We start from the raw sequence: 22,660 nt of genomic DNA on the forward strand, positions 1-22,660 counted from the left end.
AAAGCAGTGATGACACTGAAGAAGACCCCATTTCAGCCTCTTCAAGGTGCAGTGCTCTCAGTGGACAACACAAACACAACTGCTGGGCACCCAGTGTGCTCAGGGGGCCTGACTCCAGAGGCTGTCTCTATGGTTTGCTGTCTGAGTAAGCTCCATCTGTGTCCACATCTGTATTTTTTAGGGCTGATCCCATGCCTACTAAAAACAAGGTGCATTGTGTTGGAATGGCACCAGATAGTCCTCTACCACTAATCACTGTGCAAAACCAAAACATTTCCCTAATACTTAATGACTGATACAGTGGTCAAACCCTTCCTGTGACACTGTCATTCAATTTAAGCAAAGAGGCTGGTTAATTACAGTCGGCGTCATGCAAGAATGTCTTCAAAGCACACTAAAAGGAATGATATGTCATTTGATAAGGAAACTTCTTCAGCTTGAGACTCGGTTCGACTCAAACAGATTCAGATATGTTGACAGTCATGAAAGTAAGCATTGCCTTTCCAAGAGATTCTAAAATTCACCTAAAGGAAAACTTTGTAAAGAATTTTAAATATTTGAATACTGTACCATTTTTCATTTTATTTTTTTTCTCTTTGTATTCCAAATATTTTGAGTAAAATTTTCTCTTAAGTTAATAAATTTCTTAAAAAAGAGTACAAATCACTTGGGCTCCTGCTTTCAATGATCTGTGTCCCAGTCTAAATAATTTATAAAATATTATATTTTAAATTAAGGTGCTTAAACTCATGTCTCCCGAAGTAAGTGCTTTTGCTGTTATTGGGAACTCAGCAAGAAATAAACAGAGGTAGATGCATTTGCCTGTTGCATTTGCCTGTATGAGAATAAACACTTTATCCAGTATAATCACGGCAGAAAATTGAGCTGATTTGTAGCAGCCATAAACAGTCCTAAGAGACTGGCTATTACACTCCTCTGTGCACTTACAGAGAAGGATCACATTCCAGCAGGCCTGATGGGCTTGCACTGCCTTCAGAATAGGCAGAATTTGTAAGAATTCTCTTGCCTCCATCACCCAACCTGTTCAATACAGCAATCTCATGTAGGTGAACACAGTCTTGACATTCCTAATCATTCACCCACAAAACAGTTTTCTACAGGCTCTTCTTGTGTTTTGGTAATAAGCAAAACAGCTTCTACCTATTAGCAGCAAAAGAGGGCCAAAATAAAAACTCTGAGTTGGTACTCCAGCAAGATGCAAAATGGTAGCCATGTGGTTATACTTCTTCTGTTGAGATTTCAGGTAGTACAGTGGCAAAAGTGTGAGGTAAGTATCAAGTCCTGCAGAAGCGGAATTCTCTTGAAATAAAACTCTTCAGGCACTTTTAAAATCATCTTTATTTTGCTTGCAAAGATACAATTTACTTAGTTACTTAATATTTTATTTGTTCCCATCTGAAGTCTCATAGCTTGCCATGTAAAACATTGCCTTCACTATCAAACTGCTATGTAAGAACATTATAAAATACAAACTATAAAGATGATTTTCTTTATAGTATACAGATTAGTGCATTAAAACAACATTGATTTAAAAAGGCAAGTGAGTTAATTGGCAAACATCCAATTCATTTGCTAATGTAGGATGGTACAAAATTATATGCAAAGGAAACCCAGAATTTTAAGTGTTAGGTGCCCAAAAACAATAACTGTGGGAAAGTTACTTCCCCAAAGTAATCTTCACCCAAGAACACAAATGTAATCATTATTCTATAGGACAAAAGGGAAGGTAATTAATTTTCCATCATAACAGCTGTGGAGATACACAGCAGAATAAGTTTGGGGTCTTTAGAATTCTAACACAATAGGTACCGATTTGTCATACTCTTCCTCCAGATCACATTAAACATTTATACTGACAACACAGTTCCTTGTAAAGGAACGTCAGGCTCAACAGAACCTATATAAAAACAACCTATCCTTAGCATTTTACTAGGCAGTCTACAACAAATGCTTACTATCTACACATCAGGAGTGAAAGATATACTAGGAAGTTATTCACTGACTTCACTGAGAATCAACAAGGGTCTTAAGAGAAAAACAAAGATAAAAGTTAAATAGACAACTTATGCTGCTGTGAACCAGGAAAACAACAAAATACCAAACACAGACATATATGTTACTTTTTAAAGTTATTGACAATGTTTCCTCTGCTGGCACAAATCAAAAGTAAATTGAAGATCTGTAATCAAAGTGACACAAACATGGGTACATGTTACATTGTGATGGGAAGGTGCACACAGAAAACACACACACACACACCTTTAAATTTACTAATTTCCAAAAGCTAAGTCAACAGGATAAATAAATTATAGATGAAAGGCAAATACAATGTGGGCAGAATAATTATTAGATTGAAAAGCATGCCAGCAGTGATACATAGGAAAACTTTCAGCATTAGAAAATATAAGATTTAATCCAAAGAAAACTTTCCTCCAAATAAAAATAACAGAGTACGGGAACCATTCTTTAGGCAACTGCTTTAAAAGAATATAATAAAGAAAAACCCACCATGATTAAAGGAATCTTCCTACATAATTTACATAATGTAGTGCAGTAGTGTGCTCCTTTATCATCTTAGCCTTTCACTCCCCATATGATGAGACCGATAATTACAACTCCAATAACAAGGATAAAAATGATGATGCAGAGGGTTTTTCTGGATTTGCGCTGCAGATGCAAAAAACAAAAAACATGTTTACAGATGTAGCGCAGCATCTCGATGGCAAGTGAAAATCATTTGGTTCATTTCTAGAGTAAAATCAATGGTATTTTCTCTCCCTCAAATTTGGGGCTATATTTTTTTGCTTTTCAATACATATAGTACTATGCTTTCAAAATATATTCTTGAATTAACGGTATTAATTCAGGGGGTAATTATTCAACTTTTGTTGGTGCTTTTTCTAGATGTGTGGTTGGGAAAGATACAGAGGAATAAAAATTAAGAGACAGAGTTTACCTATATGTAAAAACAAAAAACAGCTTAAAGACATCAATTTTTAAACTTTTATCAAAAAACTACTCTTCAAAATGAGTTCTCTGATCATATCAGCAAATATTTGATAATGTTTCCTAAAGTTTACTTAAGTTTCCCAAGTCGTTCTCATCCCTAAATATGAATGGAAACTGCATTCAGAATTTCAACATGCAAATAAATTTTTAAAAAGAGCTAAAAACAATTAAAAAACACTCATTTAAATTACAAAGGTTGAGCTTTGCTCCATTCCTCATTCCTGGCCCAGCTGTAGATGTCTGTATTTCTCTAATGGCTTGTCCATCTCATGACAACATCCAGGAATCTTTTTTCTTACAAAGTAGAAAAGTCTATAAATTTGCCTTGGGTCAACCAGAAGTAACGTAAAATTTACCAAAAAGATATGTTTCTGACTCAGTTTTTCTTAAAAACTATTAATACTGATTAGTATTCCATGTGGCCATCTAATTTTTCAACAAAATACTAATTAAACACAGTTCGTTTCAATTTCATCAGGCCCATGTATTTTCCCCAGACTCTACCTGGTTACCGCAGACTCATGTGTAATGTGCCTTCAACAACGACAACTGTTCCACTAGAGAATTTTATTTTCCCTGGGGCACCATCTCCAGGGGAGGCAAGGCTCTGGGGTGCTACGGTGATGAGAGCATTTTCCACCTTGTTTTATGTTCTTAATCCATCCAAAATATTTAGGAGCACCAGACTGTATCTTACAGAGGCATCATTTAATATCAAGGCTGCCAAGCAGGACTAGTGGGAAACTGCTCTCTTCCCAGCCCCTGTGCTGCATGACTCTTTTCTCATCCCTCCAGGTCCTGTGAGAGCCCCTTGGACAGTAAGGAGATCAAACCAGTGAATCCTAAGGGCAATCAACCCTGAATATTCACTGGGACTGATGCTGAAGCTCCAATACTTTGGCCACCTGATGCAAAGAACCAACTTACTGCAAAAGACCCTGATGGTGGCAAAGATTGAAGGCAGGAGAAAGGGGTGACAGAGGATGAGATGGTTGGATGGCATCATTGATTCAAGCAAACTCTGGGAGATGGTGAAAGACAGGGAAGCTTGGCATGTGCAGTCCATGGGGTCTCAAAGAGTCAGACACAACTGAGTGACTGAACAACAATAACAACCAGGTCCTGTGGGATTACGGAGGGGGCCAGTTCTACCTCTGAAGGTTTAGCTTGGGAAGATGTGTTCCTTTTTCCCCAGAGCAGCTGTAGGTTTTCCTTCCACAAGGAAGAGGAAAAGTAAAATCTGGGGATATATCTACATCTCCCTAAAATTCAAAAGCAAAATGAAATGACATGGACCCTAGTCACTGATGAATCTTGCTGAACTCTGTATCTGAGCAGATTTAACAGCTGGCAGTCACAGATTACTCTAGGGGTGTGTGTGTGTGTGTTCAACTATTCACGAATGATACCTTCAGTCTGCGATGGGGTGACATTAACTCTGCTGAGCTGCATGTACAGTGGAAGTGAGAAATAGATTTAAGGGACTAGATCTGATAGATAGAGTGCCTGATGAACTATGGACGGAGGTTTGTGACATTGTACAGGAGACAGGGATCAAGACCATCTCCATGGAAAAGAAATGCAAAAAAGCAAAATTGCTGGGGAGGTCAGGGGAGGCCTTACAAATAGCTGTGAAAAGAAGAGAAGAGAAAAGCAAAGGAGAAAAGGAAAGATATAAGCATCTGAATGCAGAGTTCCAAAGAATAGCAAGAAGAGATAAGAAAGCCTTCCTCAGCGATCAATGCAAAGAAATAGAGGAAAACAACAGAGGGGAAAGACCAGAGATCTCTTCAAGAAAATTAGAGATACCAAGAGAACATTTCAAGCAAAGATGGGCTCAATAAAGGACAGAAATGGTATGGACCTAACAGAAGCAGAAGATATTAAGAAGAGGTGGCAAGAATACACAGAAGAACTGTACAAAAAAGATCTTCACGACCAAGATAATCACGATGGTGTGATCACTCACCTAGAGCCAGACATCCTGGAATGTGAAGTCAAGTGGGCCTTAGAAAGTATCACTATGAACAAAGCTGGTGGAGGTGATGGAATTCCAGTTGAGCTATTTCAAATACTAAAAGATGATGCTGTGAAAATGCTACACTCAATATGCCAGTAAATTTGGAAAACTCAGCAGTGGCCACAGGACTGGGAAAGGTCAGTTTTCATTGCAATCACAAAGAAAGGCAATGCCAAAGAATGCTCAAACTACCACACAACTGCACTCATCTCACATACTAGTAAAGTAATACTCAAAATTCTCCAAGCCAGGCTTCAGCAATATGTGAACCATGAACTTCCAGATGTTCAAGCTGGATTTAGAAAAGGCAGAGGAACCAGAGATCAAATTGCCAACATCTGCTGGATCATCGAAAAAGCAAGAGAGTTCCAGAAAAACATCTATTTCTGCTTTATTGACTATGCCAAAGCCTTTGACTGTGTGGATCACAATAAACTGCGGAAAATTCTGAAAGAGATTGGAATACCACACTATCTGACCTGTTTCTTGAGAAACCTATATGCAGGTCAGGATCCAACAGTTAGAACTGGACATGGAACAACAGACTGGTTCCAAATAGGAAAAGGAGTACAACAAGGCTGTATATTGTCACCCTGCTTATTTAACTTCTATGCAGAGTACATCATGAGAAACACTGGGCTGGAAGAAGCACAAACTGGAATCAAGACTGCCAGGAGAAATATCAATCACCTCAGATATGCAGATGACAACACCCTTATGGCAGAAAGTGAAGAGGAACTAAAAAGCCTCTTGATGAAAGTGAAAGAGGAGAGTGAAAAAGTTGGCTTAAAGCTCAACATTCAGAAAATGAAGATCATAGCATCTGGTCCCATCACTTCATGGGAAATAGATGGGGAAACAGTGGAAACAGTGTCAGACTTTACTTTTGGGGGCTCCAAAATCACTGCAGATGGTGATTACAGCCATGAAATTAAAAGACGCTTACTCCTTGGAAGGAAAGTTATAACCAACCTAGACAGTATATTCAAAAGCAGAGACATTACTTTGGCAACAAAGGTCCATCTAGTCAAGGCTATGGTTTTTCCAGTGGTCATGTGTGGATGTGAGAGTTGGACTGTGAAGAAGGCTGAGTGCTGAAGAATTGATGCTTTTGAACTGTGGTGTTGGAGAAGACTCTTGAGAGTCCCTTGGACTGCAAGGAGATCCAACCAGTCCATTCTAAAGGAGATCAGTCCTGGGTGTTCTTTGGAAGGAATGATGCTGAAGCTGTAACTCCAATACTTTGGCCACCTCATGCAAAGAGCTGACTCACTGGAAAAGACTCTGATGCTGGGAGGGATTGGGGGCAGGAGGAGAAGGGGACGACACAGGATGAGATGGCTGGATGGCACCATCGACTCGATGGACGTGAGTCTGAGTGAACTCTGGGAGCTGGTGATGGACAGGGAGGCCTGGTGTGTTGCAATTCATTGGGTCGCAAGGAATCAGACACAACTGGGTGACGGAACTGAACTGAACTGAGCTGCATGTCTGAATCTCATACACAAAGACAGTAAACATGAGTTATTCTGCTGGTGAGCAGAACTGGCTGTATAACTCAGCATCCTCTATCCAACTTCATTGTTCCTGACATGCTACTGAATGTGTACTGATTTTTCCAGTGAAAAAACTGCACTAAAACTAAAGGGAACTTCTAAGATCAGTGAGAAAAGTGAAAAGTGATTAAAAAGGGCTAGGATGGTGACAATATCTTAGAAATTTTATAGGAAGGTGACAATTTCTGAGAAAATAATTATGAACAACTACATCAACAAATAATGAAGCTTTAAAAGGGAAATAAAATGCTAGGGTGGTATTTAGGGGTTCCCAAAGAAGAACTGATGCTTTTGAACTGTGGTGTTGGAGAAGACTCTTGAGAGTCCCTTGGACTGCAAGGAGATCCAACCAGTCCATTCTGAAGGAGATCAACCCTGGGATTTCTTTGGAAGGAATGATGCTAAAGCTGAAACTCCAGTACTTTGGCTACCTCATGCGAAGAGTTGACTCATTGGAAAAGACTCTGATGCTGGGAGGGATTGGGAACAGGAGGAGAAGGGGACGACAGAGGATGAGATGGCTGGATGGCATCACGGACTCGATGGACTTGAGTCTGAGTGAACTCCGGGAGATGGTGATGGACAGGGAGGCCTGGCGTGCTGGGATTCATGGGGTCGCAAAGAGTCGGACATGACTGAGTGACTGAACTGAACTGAACTGAACTGAAAGAGAACTTAGCAGCAGTAGCAGCAAAGAGAACTTATCTCTGTTAATCAAAGATTTACATACTAAAGGATATAGTTCATGGTACTAATATTTGCAGTCTTCTGTATGTATTTATATTTGACTCATATGTATGGATTTCCTATACTAACCTGATTCACTTTAGGGATCACTTCATTCCTGGTGAAGGGTCTGCTGAATGCTGACCAAATACCCACCGGTCAAGGACATTCCAAGCTAATAAAATTTCCACAGAACCTGAGACATCTTTCTGGCACAAGGATCTTAGCCTCTTTAGTCCAAAGTATCACAGACCAAAAAGAAAGGCAGAAAGGAACTGCAAGAAAGGGAGGGAAATCGCTGTCAAACAGGTTTCTGGTTTAAAATGTGAAAATGACTTTGGAGACCAGAAGCTGCCAGAAAAGAGTGGAGTTGTCTACTGCTCCTCTCAAGAGTCTAAATGCTAAACTGCCTGTTCCTGTGGGCACAACACTTGTCAATCCTGAGAACAAACAGGCTAAACCCAGTTTTAATGGACTGGCATATTTCTAGCCTGTCTTCCATGGGATTTTAAATTTTAATATCTCCATCCACATGATTACACTCACACTCTCACACACACACGTACCCACACACACTTAAGAGCCTAAGTTATAGGACAGTTTAGCACAGGTGATATTTATTACCTGATAGTCTGCCGCCCTTGACAGCTGCTGGTTTGCTTGCTGGACGTGCACCTCGGCATTTTCCACATTGGCTTCTATGCTATCTTTAAAATAAAACACACACAAAACTGTTAAAACAGGTGCTGATGTGCTAGTAATAGAGCTGCACTAATCACCTAATTTTATTCATGGTTAAAATTAAATACATTGATTATTCAAAGGTTTATATGCATACAGCTGAATTTTCTTTTAGCAATTATATTTCTCAAGTGCCTCAAACAATACAGAAACAACGTGAAGAAAATGAATTTGACTATCTTCATTACAGCGTACTCCAGTTCTACCTGGTAAACCCCAAAAACGCTGTCACTGAGTCTGCATTCTGTGATGGCCAACTCAGTACCCAAGCAAAGCATTTTGAACTTTGGTTCAGGGGAAACAGGGAGACCTGAAGACCGTCATCTGCTCCGTGGCCAGCATCAACCTCCTTCTGTGCTGGAAACCTAGGCTCCCTGAGAGTCCCCATAGCCTTCTCAAGTGGTGACAGGTTTCCTTCCTCGCCTCCTCTGAACTGGGGGTAGAATGTCCTACATCTGTAGGATGGATGAGTGCTGTTTCCTCCTCCTCCCTGCCGACTTTCAGAGCTCACGCCTACCTCTTTCACTCCACAGTGCAGCAGGCATCCCGAGATGTTTTTTCTTCTTTTTTCTTGAATGTTTTAGTTCCTGCTCCACTGATGTTCTCTTCAATGCTTCTACTATTATCCATATTGGTGATCTCAATGTCCAACTGCTGACCCTCAAATACCCAGGCCTCTCAATTCTTTGCACACACATTTTTTCACTAACTTTGCCTGTGATGCTTTCTGAGCGACCTATTTCCATGGTCACGTTCCAAACCTGTCATTACCCGCAACTGCAGCTTCTCTGTGATCTCCGTTCCAGGCCTCACTCTCTGACCACCACCTGCTACCTTGAGAGTTCTCTCCTTCTGAGACCCAACTTTAGTGATCCTACCCCTTTCTCATGGCCTTCATGGCATACTTCATATCCTTACTTCCCTCCTCCTTACCTTTGACTCCATGGACAGTCATTTGCCACTGCTTTCTTGCACTCATCGTCAGCCCTCTTTCCCCTCTACTGCAGTCACACTTAGCTGACAGGATAGCCCCCAACCTATCCTGTGCAGTTGTATATGGGTACAAAAAAGTCATCGGGGCTGACTTATTTCACTTTAAATCCTTGACTGCAGAGCACTCTTGCCCCATCTCCCCAGCTCCTGGAAGATAAGTCACACTTTCTCCTCTAACTTCCCATGCCTCCTCACTCACTGTCATTCTCCACCAGGGGCCTTATTTCCAGATCACTGAGACAACAGGAACAAGCAGAAGACACTTCCACAATCTCCTCTGACCCTACCCACTACCACATGCAACCATCTCTGTGCCCAGACTTCTCTCCCATGGTTGTGGGGGACCCATCTGTGCTCAGTGAGAGCTAACCCCTCCATGCGTGCATTTTATCCCAATTCCTGCTGCCTAGCTCAACAACCTCAGGCCAGCAACTGCTTCCTTCTCACTATCAACACTTCTTTCTCATCAATCCTATTGCTGCCATCTTAAACACAAACCAACCCTCAAATCTCTCATTGATGCCACATCCTCTGGCAGTTAGGACCTCACTGATAGAAAAAGCTATCTCCATTTGCTATCTCTGGTCACTCTCCTCCCAGCCTCTCTGGAACCTACTTTATCATGCTTTTACCTGCACTATCTCACTAGCACAGCTCTCATCTGAGGTCATCTATGCCCTAGATGGTGTTGAATTCAGCAGTCAACTCTTAATCCTCAGCTTACCTAGCCCAACAGCAGCATCAGAGAGAGCAGATGGGTCATCACCCTGAAATGCTTCCTCCACACCATCCTAAAACTGTACACTCATGTGGTTTTCTTCTGCATCACTGGTTATTTTTTGTTGATTCCTCCTTGGTTTCTCTGGCCTCTAAATCAGAGATTGACAAACTTTTTCTTTGTGTCAGATAATAAATACTTTAAGCTTTGCAGTTCATTCTTATGGTTTCTGTCATAAATACTCAACTATGCCTCTGTTGTACAAAACCTGCTATAGATACATAAATGAATGGATGCAGTTTGCTGACTGTGTTCTAAATATTTATAAGTCCTTAGAGCCTCCTCTTGCTCAGTCATGTCACACTCTTTGTGACCCCACGGACTGTAGCCTGCCAGGCTCCTTTGTCCATGGAATTCTCTAGGCAAGAACACTGGAGTGGGTTTTCATTCCCTTCTCCAGGGGATCTTTCCAACCCAGGGATCAAACCCAGGTCTCCTACATTGCAGGCAGACTCTTTACTGAACCACCAGGGAAGCCCCTCTCTTCTCTATCTAAACTTATTTCCCAGGTGATCTTACCTAATCTCATGGCTTTAAATATCATCTGTGTGCAGATGATACCCAGATTTAAGACTCCAGTCCAGACACTTCCCCTTTACCTCACGTTCACAACCTCTATTCTCACCTCCCCTTTACCTCATGTTCTCAATCTCTGTTCTTAACCTAACAGTCCAACTGAGTCTCTTAAAAGCTAAGTCAGATGATTACACCCTTCTGCTCACATCTTCCTGTGGCTTCTCCTCTATTAATACAAAAGCTGTTCTTATGATGGCTCAGCGGCCTATGTGATCTGGTCCCTGGTGACTTCGGACACTGTCTCCATCCTGCTTGTGCTCACTCCATTCACCTAAAATGTCAGGCATGCTTCTCCCCAAAGGCCAAGGTACCTGCCATTCCCTCTGCCTGGAACCTCTTCTCCCGTTGGCTTCCTTACTTCCGTGAAGTCCCCACTAAAATGTCACCTGCCTTTACTGACTCCACACTGAAAAGCAGTACCTTCCCCAGAACCTGCAGTCCTGCCCCAATCTGGCCTTATTTTCCCCAGAAACACTTAGCACCACTCACTTTTCTTTCTGTTGTAATTGTCTCTCTCCTCCAATTAGATTATAATATCTTTTATTTGTTGTTTAATTTCAGCTGAATCCTCAATGCCTAGATTTATGCCTTAAAGTAGTTGGCACTCAGTAAATATTTATTGGATGAATGAATGGTTTCTTAAGTTTTACCCTGTGATTTACTGGGACTACAGAAGAGGGTTAAGAATAGAAAAATAATAATTAAACTATAGGTCCAAGTATTTAAACTTGTACTTAAATTTAAACACCAAATTCAGAAAACATATTAAATATACCTTTAGTATACTCACAAATATCTTCATACTTAAAAATGATAAAGAAGATCAGAATCTTGATCAACACTGCTAATTATATCCTATACGAATTATGATTACATTTCAAATTTAAAGGAAGTCTTACAGAGTTTTTAAAAAAGAATTAAAAAATCCTCAGTAACTAAGTAATACTACTAAATTAATATGCTGAAAAAGTTATGAGAATGAATGTTTAGGCAAATGGCTTCTTATTCCCTCTACTTGAGAAGAGAGGACAGTGTGTACATTATGAAAAGACATTTTCTCCAAAGTCTTGGTGTGATGAGAATTAAACTGGGATAAGACAGAAACCAGAGGTCCTGGGAATGAGCTAGGATGATGTTACATGGAACCTTCCATGATCTCAGTAGCAGCAGACCCTGATTAAATTTGGGACTTCTTAAATACATGAAATTGGTCATTTCAAGCAGTAGGAGCCAAAAATGAGATCTGTTTTAGATAATGCCAAGGGTGGTGCTTTGTCTGTTGCAGACACGGTAGTTTTGACTCCAGGAGGACCCAACGAGAGAAAAGGAGGTCAGTTACTCCGAGAAGTTACCACAGGGAAACTGCATGTGGCCTGCTTCCACCTCATGACATTTCACACGTAGGGCTTACCTATTACATCTCCTTGCTCATGAATCATCATTCCCAAATCTTTAAATATTTCATTAATATCCATAATATCAGCCTAAGAGGAGAAAAAGTACATATTATTGTAATCTTCAGAAATTCAGTCCCCAGTCCACAAAGGGGGAAAATTTTTTAAAAAACCCAAACCACTACTCACACCTAGGTGAGCATGCCTCTGGACTTAATAACATGCATTCTGGGCACGTGAGAAAACTATTTGACTACAGGCAATCCCAAGTAAGTAGACTCTGAATAACAGTAACCATTTCTCTAAAACAAGTTTGTAATGTTAAAAATAATATCATTGGAATGGAAATGCATGATCTATGTAATGGAGAAGGGTGGTGCATTATTGAATTTACACCATTCAATCTGATTAGTCTTGTTATCACAAGCAGTATTTCCTCAAAACACTGAAAATATTCCAGTAAAAATTTATATGCCAATTTGACACTTAAGACTGTGCTGGGTCTTTGTTGTGGCAAGTGGGCTTAATTTCCTCACAGTATGTGAGATCTTAGTTCTCTGACGAGACACTGAACCCACGTTCCCTGCAGTGGAAAGTGGATTCTTAACCACTGGACTACCAGGGAAGTCCCTTAATCTGACACTTTAAAAGAATAAAACATGAGGTGTAAATTCAAATTCTCAAATTAATAAACTTGGATATGCAATGTAATAGTGACGGGTAAAAAAGTTATAAATTTAATTTTCTTTAATATGTAACTATTATTTTGCCTGATTAAAGAGTAATATGTAAATACTTTATTCAGGAAGAGTGGGGCGATTTACACATTCACCCTAGAACTTAGTTTTCTCATCTGTAAAATGGGGAGTGATAGTGACACAGTTAAGTTACTTTTATGAAAACTAAATGAGACAACACAAACAATTTATCATATAGTGCTTGGTGGATGGAATCCATCAGTAAATGGTAGCTATTGTTAGCTATTATCAGGCCACTTTCCAGGGAACAGGTAGGTTCCCTATGAACTAAGGCTATAAACCTTTTAGCCCTTTTCAATATCCTACATGTACCAAAGGGAAATAAAATACGTTTAAAGCCCTTGGAAGAAATCTTATTCATGCAGGTGTGATGTGTATTATGTGCCACGGAAGCCATCCAGACTCTCTGAATAGAACTTCATCACTAGATTGATATTCTTCTCAATGCTCAGGTGCCTTGAGATGACTTAACAGAATTTTTTAAAAAAAGAAAGAAAATTTGGAGTGGAGGGAAGTATATTTTCTCATCCTAGCACAATTTCTAAAGAGATTACTCTTTTTAAAAGCAATGATTCTAACTTATATGAGAAATGCCACCGAATTGATATTTATTTAGTTTTCTTTCTTGACCCTTCTCCCAGTATCACCTAAGCATCTTGAGAACAAGCTCACTAAGTGAGACAGTTCAGTTCTACAATTTAAAGCTTACTTCGAGCTGTCTGATAGAAGACTCTCTCTCCTGAATAAGGCGCAGGTCGTCCTCTGTAATTTCTTCATCCTGCAACTGAGCTTGAGGCTGAGTTTGGCTATTAAAAAGAAAGCAATATGTAAAAAAAGAAAAACCAGTATGGAAACAAGGGGGCTTCCTTCTTATTACAGAAATACTTATTAAATAGAACATTTTTGCTTCAAAGTCACAGAATTGCTCACTTAAATTCTAAAAGTATAACAGAAATGTTAACCAAATTTTATTCATTTTCATTTCAATGATTTTTTTTTTAGAGTTATTATTTAATTATCGGAAGCTATTACATCTGGCAAGTGAGTATTTCTTCTTGGTTGACTTAAACCTCACACATGGGAATAATCTATATCAAAAATAATCTTAATCAAAAATTAAGTCAATAATATTTATCTGGATAAATAATAAAGAGTACTATTACTATACTGGACTATTTTTATATATTTTATAATAATTATTTAAAATTTTTTTCAAATGTATTGTTTTCTATTTATAAATAACTTAGGAATCATGATATATTGAAAACTAATTTTGCCCAAGACCAAAACAAATATGAAAAATTATCTTTTACTCTGTATACTGTTTTATACTTCTTACCTTTCCCAGGATACAAGATTCCTTTCTTTTGAGCTCTCCTCAGGAAAACCACCCTGAATAATTTAGTAACAGAATGGATTGAGATGGCACAAAGGAAAAGCACACAGCACTCATATTTTCCTCTATAATAATTTAAACTGATTTATGTACACACTGGAGTATAGGTATAAGAAAAGAGAAAAGTTCTTGTTCTACTATTTTAAGTCAATTACTTCAAGCAATAATAAAACTATAACCTAAGCTGACATGGAAGCAATTCATTAAATATTCTCAAGAGCCAAATAATGAATATTATTTGATTAAAAAAGAATGTAGCTTTGGAACCTCTACATTAAGGAACAGGGACACACTTATGATAGTTTCCAGGGAGATTTAAAATTAGATTAAATCAAAATTCCACTCTAACTTATCCTTCTATTTATCTTCTCCAGGTCTAAGTTCATTTACAATTATTCACACAATATATTCACTCTGTTCATTTCAATTCATCTTCATATAACCCAGGAGTAAAGAGTCTTCTACTCCAGCAGGAATACAAAGTTACAGCCTCAGGTGCAAATCAGGATTTGATTCCTAATCTTCTCTGACAGAACGTTTCCATATTTTTACATAATCTGTAATCTTTTGTTGCATGACATGGACAGAATAACCACAAGTGACAAGTGAAGTCACTCAGTCGTGTCCAACTCTATGCGACCCCATGGACTGTAGTCTACCAGGCTCCTCTGTCCATGGGATTTTCCAGGCAAGAGTACTAGAGTGGGTTGCCACTTCCTTCTCCAGGAGATCTTCCCGACCCAGGGACTGAACCTGGGTCTCCCGCATTGTAGGCAGACGCTTTACCATCTGAGCCACCAATAATACACAATTATCATCCTTTTAAAAACTGAGCAGAAAACTCCTGAAAATAAATGTTCAACACCGATTTGCAAGATATTCACAGGACTTTAAGGCTCAAAAAACATGCCTTGTAGTTTTTCACAGGATCTCTGGGGAATTCTGTTCATTTTTACACTGCTGCTTTAAATACTTACAGATACTCTGGAGCTGGCTCTTACTCGAGCAACAAATTCTTTCTCTCTCTCGGCAGCCTGCCTCTGCACCTTCTGAAAGTTTGTCAGCGATGCTGTGAATTCAGCCACTAAGCGATCCTTCTGTATTTTCCTTTGACGCTAGAGGAGAGGCGAGGAAAAGAAACCTGCTAGAATCAAGCTGTGAAGTTCTATAGAATTTGCAAAAGGTGTTTTGCTAGTAGCTGGCTCTTTATTTAATTTTGAAAATTTTACCCACTATATTACAGACCCTTACTGATTAACACTCAATAACATTTTGCTCAATTTGATAATGTGTTCAAACACTGTGCATATTTATCTTGAGGCAAAGGCCCATAATGTTGGATTTTTCGCCTCAAATTTTCATCCTAAAAACTAGGCCACCCTTTTAAAGTAATTCCTCTTCTTTATTTTAATGGAAATAAAACCTTTGATTCACCTTAGTAATAACTTCCACTAAGTAAGCAGGGTAATAAAAACGTGTGCCCCTAGGAAACCTCACATCTTGAATGAGCATGCATGTTGCATGAAGTCAGTCCTGGAAGGCCAGGAAACAATTAGCCAGGAAGCATTTTCTGAGCACTTACTTAATTATGGGTCAGGACAACTGCATGGAAATAATTTTTGCTTTACTGAACCACAGGATACTACCTGGGCAATTAAATACAGTTTTGTGTTCTCTGAACTAATCTCAAATAGATTCTCCCCTCCTGATTTCCTTTCTAGTACAACAGTTCAAAGATCCTACAATGCATTTGATTCCTTTCACATTTGGTACATCAACAGTGTGTCTTAAAGCTTCATACCTGGTCACTGGGGGTGGTGGGCAGAGATCCAAACTCTTTAATGTACTTATCTGTTTCTTTGGCAAGCTGGTTCGTATACTGCTGCTTCTGCTGGCTAAAGTAAAAAAAAACATGTATTACAGTTAAAGAACTAAGGTATTTCCTGAAGCTATAACTCTGCCACTCAATTCAACCCTGATGAACAGTTTTAGAAAAATCACTTTTTAAGAGACTGGCTCAAATTTTCTCTATGAAAACAAAGTTATCAGGTCCTATAAATATTGAGTAAATACTATGTGGAAGGTGCTTTACTCACATATGGAGATAACCAAGCTTTGAGAAATAAATATCAGCAGCTATTTAGAAAAGAAGATGACTAAAGCCAATGCGAGATTGTAAAATGTCTGATGTTTGAGATCTGGGGGATGTGGGAGCCTTAAAACTCTGTCCAGTTCTCAGGTTACAGCCAGCCTCTCTTATTTCTCTACCTGAGTATTTATATCCTATAGATACTTTATTTAAAAAAAAAAAAGAAAAAAGATCAGAAGTCACAATGAATAATAGTACAAATTTACTAATATTTATGTTAACCATAGGAAAAAAATGATAGCACTTCTTTGTAAAAAAACCTGAACACAGTGAAAGAGGTAAATTATATAGTTATCTGTTTCTATCTTGCTAACTAGCTTATAAAGTGAAAAGTAAGATCTATAACTAAGGAAGTTGACATTTAAAAAAAGCTTGTATTCATGTGATGTTTTACAGGTCACAACATCAGTACCTCGCATATATATTATCTCTGATTTTATTTATTTTTTTGCCTTTTTTCTTTTTTTTGCTTTTAAAAAAATTAATTTATTTTTTATTGAAGAATAATCGCTTTACAGAATTTTGCTGTTTTCTGTCAAACCTCAACATGAATCAGCCATAGGTATACATATATCACCTCCCTTTTGAAACTCCCTCCCATCTCCCTCCCCATCCCACCCCTCTAGGTTGATACAGAGCCCCTGTTTGAGTTTCCTGTGTATTGCTCACACTTTGGGTGCTTTAAGATAATGAGAAACTATATGATAATATTGGAGAAGGCAATGGCACCCCACTCCAGTACCCTTGCCTGGAAAATCCCATGTACGGAGGAGCCTGGCGGGCTGCAGTCCATGGGGTCGCTAAGAGTCGGACACGACTGAGCGACTTCACTTTCACTTTCATGCATTGGAGCAGGAAATGGCAACCCACTCCAGTGTTCTTGCCTGGAGAATCCCAGGGACGGCAGAGCCTGGTGGGCTGCCATCTGTGGGGGTCGCACAGAGTTGGACACGACTGAAGCGACTTAGCAGCAGCAGCATATGATTATATCTTTCAGTATATAGATATCTATATTTGACTGACAAGGAATTATACCACACTTATATATGTTTACCAAATGCCCTATCTTTATATACCTTTTATAAATCTTTATGAAAGTCATACAATTAAAACTATAAAAAGAAGACTTTAATGATGTCTACATATTCAGAATCTCCACTCTTAACCTTAGCAAAATATTGTTAACTATTAAGAATTATGGCTTCTGTTCTACTTTATTTTAATAAATGATGGTTTGTTATTTAGATTTGGGACATGTTTATCCCCCTGATACCTATCCACTGGAGAAAAATGCAATATAAATTATAAGACAACTATAAATTCCTCAAACTGTACTTCAGAAAAAATATGAATTATTATTACCTATCTTTCAATTTCTTCTTTTTGGAACTTTTCCTTCTGTAGCTAATGTCTGGCATTTCATTTATTACATATATACTACTTGAAATTTGTAGCTGGCAATAGTGCTAAATTAACATATAAAATGATTCAGGTTTAGAATAATGTTGGGCAAACCATCAAAGCCCAACAGAAATGTTTTCCTTATAAGTAAAATGGAAATAGTTCTTTTGATCTATCTAGCTCACTGCGGAGATGAGAAAAGGTGTAAAAACACACTGTAAAAATCTGTAACACCACAAAGTATTGTTGCTGTTGTTCTATAACATATTAATTTACTCAAATAGGTAAGTACATTACTCAGTTATATCTTTTATTTTTTTAAACAGAGGCTAATGCTTTCTGAAATTCAAGGATGTAACGATAAACTTTTGGGGGGCATAGTTCATACTGGATGTGCAATGAAATCTAAGAGAAATAAATAAAAATCATCACAAGGATTGTTAACTATGAGAAGTGACTCACACAGGGGGAAGCTTAGAGTACTGTTTTTCTAAAGCCATCAAAAACAACCTATTAAAAAGTACTAGGTAACCAAGAAGTTCTGCTTTGATAGAGAAAGCCAGATCTTTAAAATAAAGAAAAAGAGCTGCCCACTTTAGACAGGGAAAAACTTACACAAAATCTGAGTACAAATGAGGCACCAGAAAAACCTTATTAATTTTTCATTGTTTTCTCCAATAAATATAACACTGCTGCTGCTGCTGCTGCTAAGTCGTTTCAGTCGTGTCTGACTCTGTGCAACCCCATAGATGGCAGCCCACCAGGCTCCCCAATCCCTGAGATTCTCCAGGCAAGAATACTGGAGTGGGTTGCCATTTCCTTCTCCAATGCATGAAAGTGAAAAGTGAAAGTGAAGTCACTCAGTCATGTCCGACTCTTAGTGACCCCATGGACTGCAGCCTACCAGGCTCCTCCGTCCATGGGATTTTCCAGGCGAACGAACATAACAATAGGTGGTCTTCCCTCTTTATTTATTTTCTTTTTGATGTTTAACTAAATACTTACAGCTGTTGCCTCAATTCAGGTGAATCTTGAGGTGTTCCAAGTTGATTCAGAGTCCTCTGTATTTCCGCAGCTATTATGACAGAAAGTAAATGTACACTAATTATTACAAATGTTAGGCCATTAGAAATTAAGTTAGAAATTAACACAAGCAATAGGACAGTTAGAAAAAGACAGGAAAAACAAAGACATAAATATAGAAAATATTAGTTGAGAAAAAAAATCAATGGCTTATTCAAATCTAATTAGTGACAATGTATTGTGTGGGTACCTTAACATGTAAAACTGTAACTATGATCCAAAATATTATTTTCTTCCCTATTCCATCAGCACATTTGGTACAATGGCACACGGACTGTCATGTAAATTCTACTGGCACAAAAACTGTGAGGAAAATATGATTCACTGGGATATAAAGTGAATGAATTACAGTTAATAAATGAAGGAGGAATAACAAAATTAGAATAACCATTTTTCAACTGTCTATGTAATAAGCAATTCAAGCAAGAATCAAAGGATGCTAAAACTATGGGAATACTCACATGACCTCAAATTATCATCACATACATGTCATTAACTTGGGCTAACTTTATAGAATATTAATCTGTTGCTTAAAACAAATGACCAAATTTAGGATCACCAACTGTACAAACTAGCATTATGAGCCTCCTGACATGATGCAACAAGAAAGTCACAAAATGACCTATGTATTTTTCTTGCCAAAATATTTAACTGGAATCTATGAGCAACTGAACACATACCACACACAATCATGAGAAAGAAATCAGACCAATCTAGATTATGTGATAATCTACACAACAACTAATCTGTACTTCTTAAATATCAATGTCACAAAAGAAAAAAATATGTAAAAGCAGGAAAGCTTTCTAAATCAAAACCACAAAATACTAAGACACCCAGTATACAATTTTCGACTGGCTTCTGATTGAGGAAAAAAGAAAAAACCTACAAAAACTATTTTTAAAAAGTTGTAGAGACGACTAGAGAAACTTGAATTGAATCTGGAGAGAAAGACGAAACAAAAGTTGAAAAATGTCAACAACTGGTGAACCCAGGTAAAGTGTATATAAAAAGATCACTGTACTATACTTCTACTCTTCCGTAGGTTTTAAATATTTCATGCTAAGTTCACCATTCAGAAGTCTACCACTGTAATAATAGTAATTAAAAAAAAGGCTCTTTACAAAGGGGAAGGTTCTAGTTTTACGCATTTATGTACACAAATAAAATGGCAAGCAGAGATAAGTTGAAAATCCATCTCAAAGTAAAGAACTTTCACATTTCCAAGAACTAGGGAAAAATGATCCAAGCCACCCATTCTTTTTCATTTAAAAGAAGTCGTTTATTTATATAGCTTAAATGCTTTTAAAAAGTCATTGTTTATTTATGGGATCAAGGGAATGATTGTATTCCAAAACACAGGATTACTTTTGTTCACTCAGGATGATGTAATGAATATTGCTTTCAAGTCAAAGATGGAAAATATAAATACTGGAGAGGAAACATATAGCAACTGTTAACCATTCAGCTAGTTACAAAGGAATTTCTTTTTGCCTTTTTTTTTTTTTTTGGTAATAGATCTTTTCTTTTGTGAGATGAGAAACTTTGTTTGCTGTTTTAAACTTATGGCTGCTTTGTACAATAAATTATATATTTCCTTCTCAACCTCAGCAGATTCTCTTAGGCTACCTTATAGGGGTTTAAAGCTTTCACTTTTGAAAAAAGTATGCTGGTAAGACAAACTAATGCAGGCATTTATCGTTATTTCGAGAGGATTCTTATCTTCTAAAAAGGCCATGGTACTTTGGCCACCTCATGCGAAGAGTTGACTCACTGGAAAAGACCCTGATGCTGGGAGGGATTGGGGGCAGGAGGAGAAGGGGACGAAAGAGGATGAGATGGCTGGATGGCATCACCGATTAGATGGATGTGAGTTTGAATAAACTCCGGGAGTTGGTGATGGACAGGGAGGCCTGGCGTGCTGCGATTCATGGCGTCGCAAAGAGTCGGACATGACTGAGCGACTGAACTGAACTGAAGTGAAAAAAGACTGCTCAATAAATGACATGAGGAAACTGACCAATCATTTGGGGGTTAAAACAGAGAACTCAATGTTACCTCATGAAGCAAAATAAAACTGTAAAAAATTAATAATTTAAACATTAAAAACTGAAACTATTAAATTGCTACATAAAACTATAAAAATGTACTTATTACACAATCTTATTTATGATTTTGGCACAGGTACATTTTCCTGTGGTCATGTATGGATGTGAGAGTTGGACTGTGAAGAAGGCTGAGCGCCAAAGAATGGATGCTTTTGAACTGTGGTGTTGGAGAAGACTCTTGAGAGTCCCTTGGACTGCAAGCAGATACAACCAGTCCATTCTGAAGGAGATCAACCCTGGGATTTCTTTGGAAGGAATGATGCTAAAGCTGAACCTCCAGTACTTTGGCCACCTCATGTGAAGAGTTGACTCATTGGAAAAGACTCTGATGCTGGGAGGGATTGGGGGCAGGAGGAAGAGGGGATGACAGAGGATGAGATGGCTGGATGGCATCACCGACTCGATGGACGTGAGTCTGAGTGAACTCTGGGAGATGGTGATGGACAGGGAGGCCTGGCGTGCTGCGATTCATGGTGTCGCAAAGAGTCGGACACGACTGAGCAACTGAACTGAACTGAACTGAAAAGGTACAAAATATTAACCAAGTATAACACAAAACTAAGAACTATGAAGGAAAATATTATCAAACTGGCAATAAATACACAAAAAGTTTAAACGCTATATGAAAAATATGTATCTTTATTACAAATCCATACCAGTAACATATGTGTGTGTACATGGGAGAAAATGCCTGCAGCATATGATGAGTAAAGGAGTTAATATTCTTAATATAGAAAAAAAAACTCCTGTAAGTTGGAAATATAAAAATAGTCCAATGAAAAAAAGGTAAAAGGTATCATCTTAAAATAATGACAAGCAAATAAACATATGAGAAGTTCAACTTCACTGACAATCAACTTTTCATATATCAGATTGGAAAATGTCAAGCAAAATAAGCAGATGACAATATAATTATAAGCAAAAGTCTTCATAAAGGTAAAGATATAGGGAAGAGTAATATTCATCATGTAGAAAGAATCAGAAATAACCAAGGAAAGGTCAGACAAGCCAGGACAAAAGTAGGCCAGGAACAGTACCTTTAATAATATTCACTGAAAACATGAATAGCAAGAAAAAAAAGAAAAAAAGACTAAAAAAGTGTCAATCCTAGAAAGGATAAATAATTTTAATGCATGGATGCTATATAAAATTGTTTGGCCATTAAAAAGAAATTAAGTAGACATGCTTCTGATAGACCCAGTGGGAGGGAGCCTAAGTCCACCAAATGGTTATTTCCCTGGTTTTTGTAAACAGATACACTCAGCAACCCCAGTCTTCATCCTTTCTCCCTGAGAAAGGACTCATATGCAAAGGAGGACATAACTGGGAGCCCCAGGGCTCTACACTTCAACAAAACTGAAGACGACCAGCCACACCTCTTCTTGTTCACTGCCCAGAAATGTCAGGAAGACCTGATGAGAGCTGAGAGCTGTGAAGCCTCTCCTACGCCCATTTGACTGGCCTGTGCAGAGGATGAGGAAAGCAAACATTACTAGTAACGATGGCTAGCAGAGGCTTCTTTAAATGGTGACTCCTCAAAATGTGATCTCTTTGCTAGAACACATCATCAAAACTGTTGGCACCTTGTACAAACCTTCTGATATGGTAAACACTTTTTGCTCTATCCTAAAAAATAGAAAACAAGAGGAGTATGCTTTCAGCTGGATGGGGTGGGCGGCAAGCCTTCAATGTCTTATCTTAGGGTTATATACCCTCTTTATCACTGTACAAGTCAGATGTCAAGATTATTGAGCCTTTCCTCCTACAGGACACTACCCAAGTCCAATACATTGCTTTCATGTGCTTTTAAAATCTGCAAAGTGAGAAGCCACATGTTCTCTTAGGTGCCTTGGAAGGATGGAAGTATGCCAGCAGACAGAAGATAAATTAATGCAGAAACCTGTTTCCTTAGTGAAGAATCTTGGCCCATTGATCCGTATGGATCATTGAT

The 22,660-nt window shown here is 38.4% G+C and overlaps 1 protein-coding gene across 1 annotated transcript in view; it reads right to left on the bottom strand.

Annotated features, from left to right (window-relative positions):
* Nucleotides 1-1,341: 1,341 nt before the first annotated feature.
* The window catches only part of STX7 (syntaxin 7), a 60,789-nt gene continuing 39,470 nt past the window's right edge, over nt 1,342-22,660 (bottom strand). Inside the window, exons 3-10 of the mRNA XM_040239234.1 lie at nt 18,524-18,593; nt 15,770-15,863; nt 14,946-15,083; nt 13,912-13,964; nt 13,282-13,378; nt 11,832-11,904; nt 7,957-8,039; nt 1,342-2,688 (exon numbers count right to left, since the gene is read on the bottom strand). Of these exons, the coding sequence (XP_040095168.1) occupies nt 2,596-2,688; nt 7,957-8,039; nt 11,832-11,904; nt 13,282-13,378; nt 13,912-13,964; nt 14,946-15,083; nt 15,770-15,863; nt 18,524-18,593 (701 nt within the window). The 3' untranslated portion in view covers nt 1,342-2,595. The remainder of the gene's footprint in view (nt 2,689-7,956; nt 8,040-11,831; nt 11,905-13,281; nt 13,379-13,911; nt 13,965-14,945; nt 15,084-15,769; nt 15,864-18,523; nt 18,594-22,660) is intronic.

The sequence above is a fragment of the Oryx dammah genome, unplaced genomic scaffold (assembly GCF_014754425.2).
Source record: "Oryx dammah isolate SB20612 unplaced genomic scaffold, SCBI_Odam_1.1 HiC_scaffold_4, whole genome shotgun sequence".
Taxonomy (NCBI): Eukaryota; Metazoa; Chordata; class Mammalia; order Artiodactyla; family Bovidae; genus Oryx; species Oryx dammah.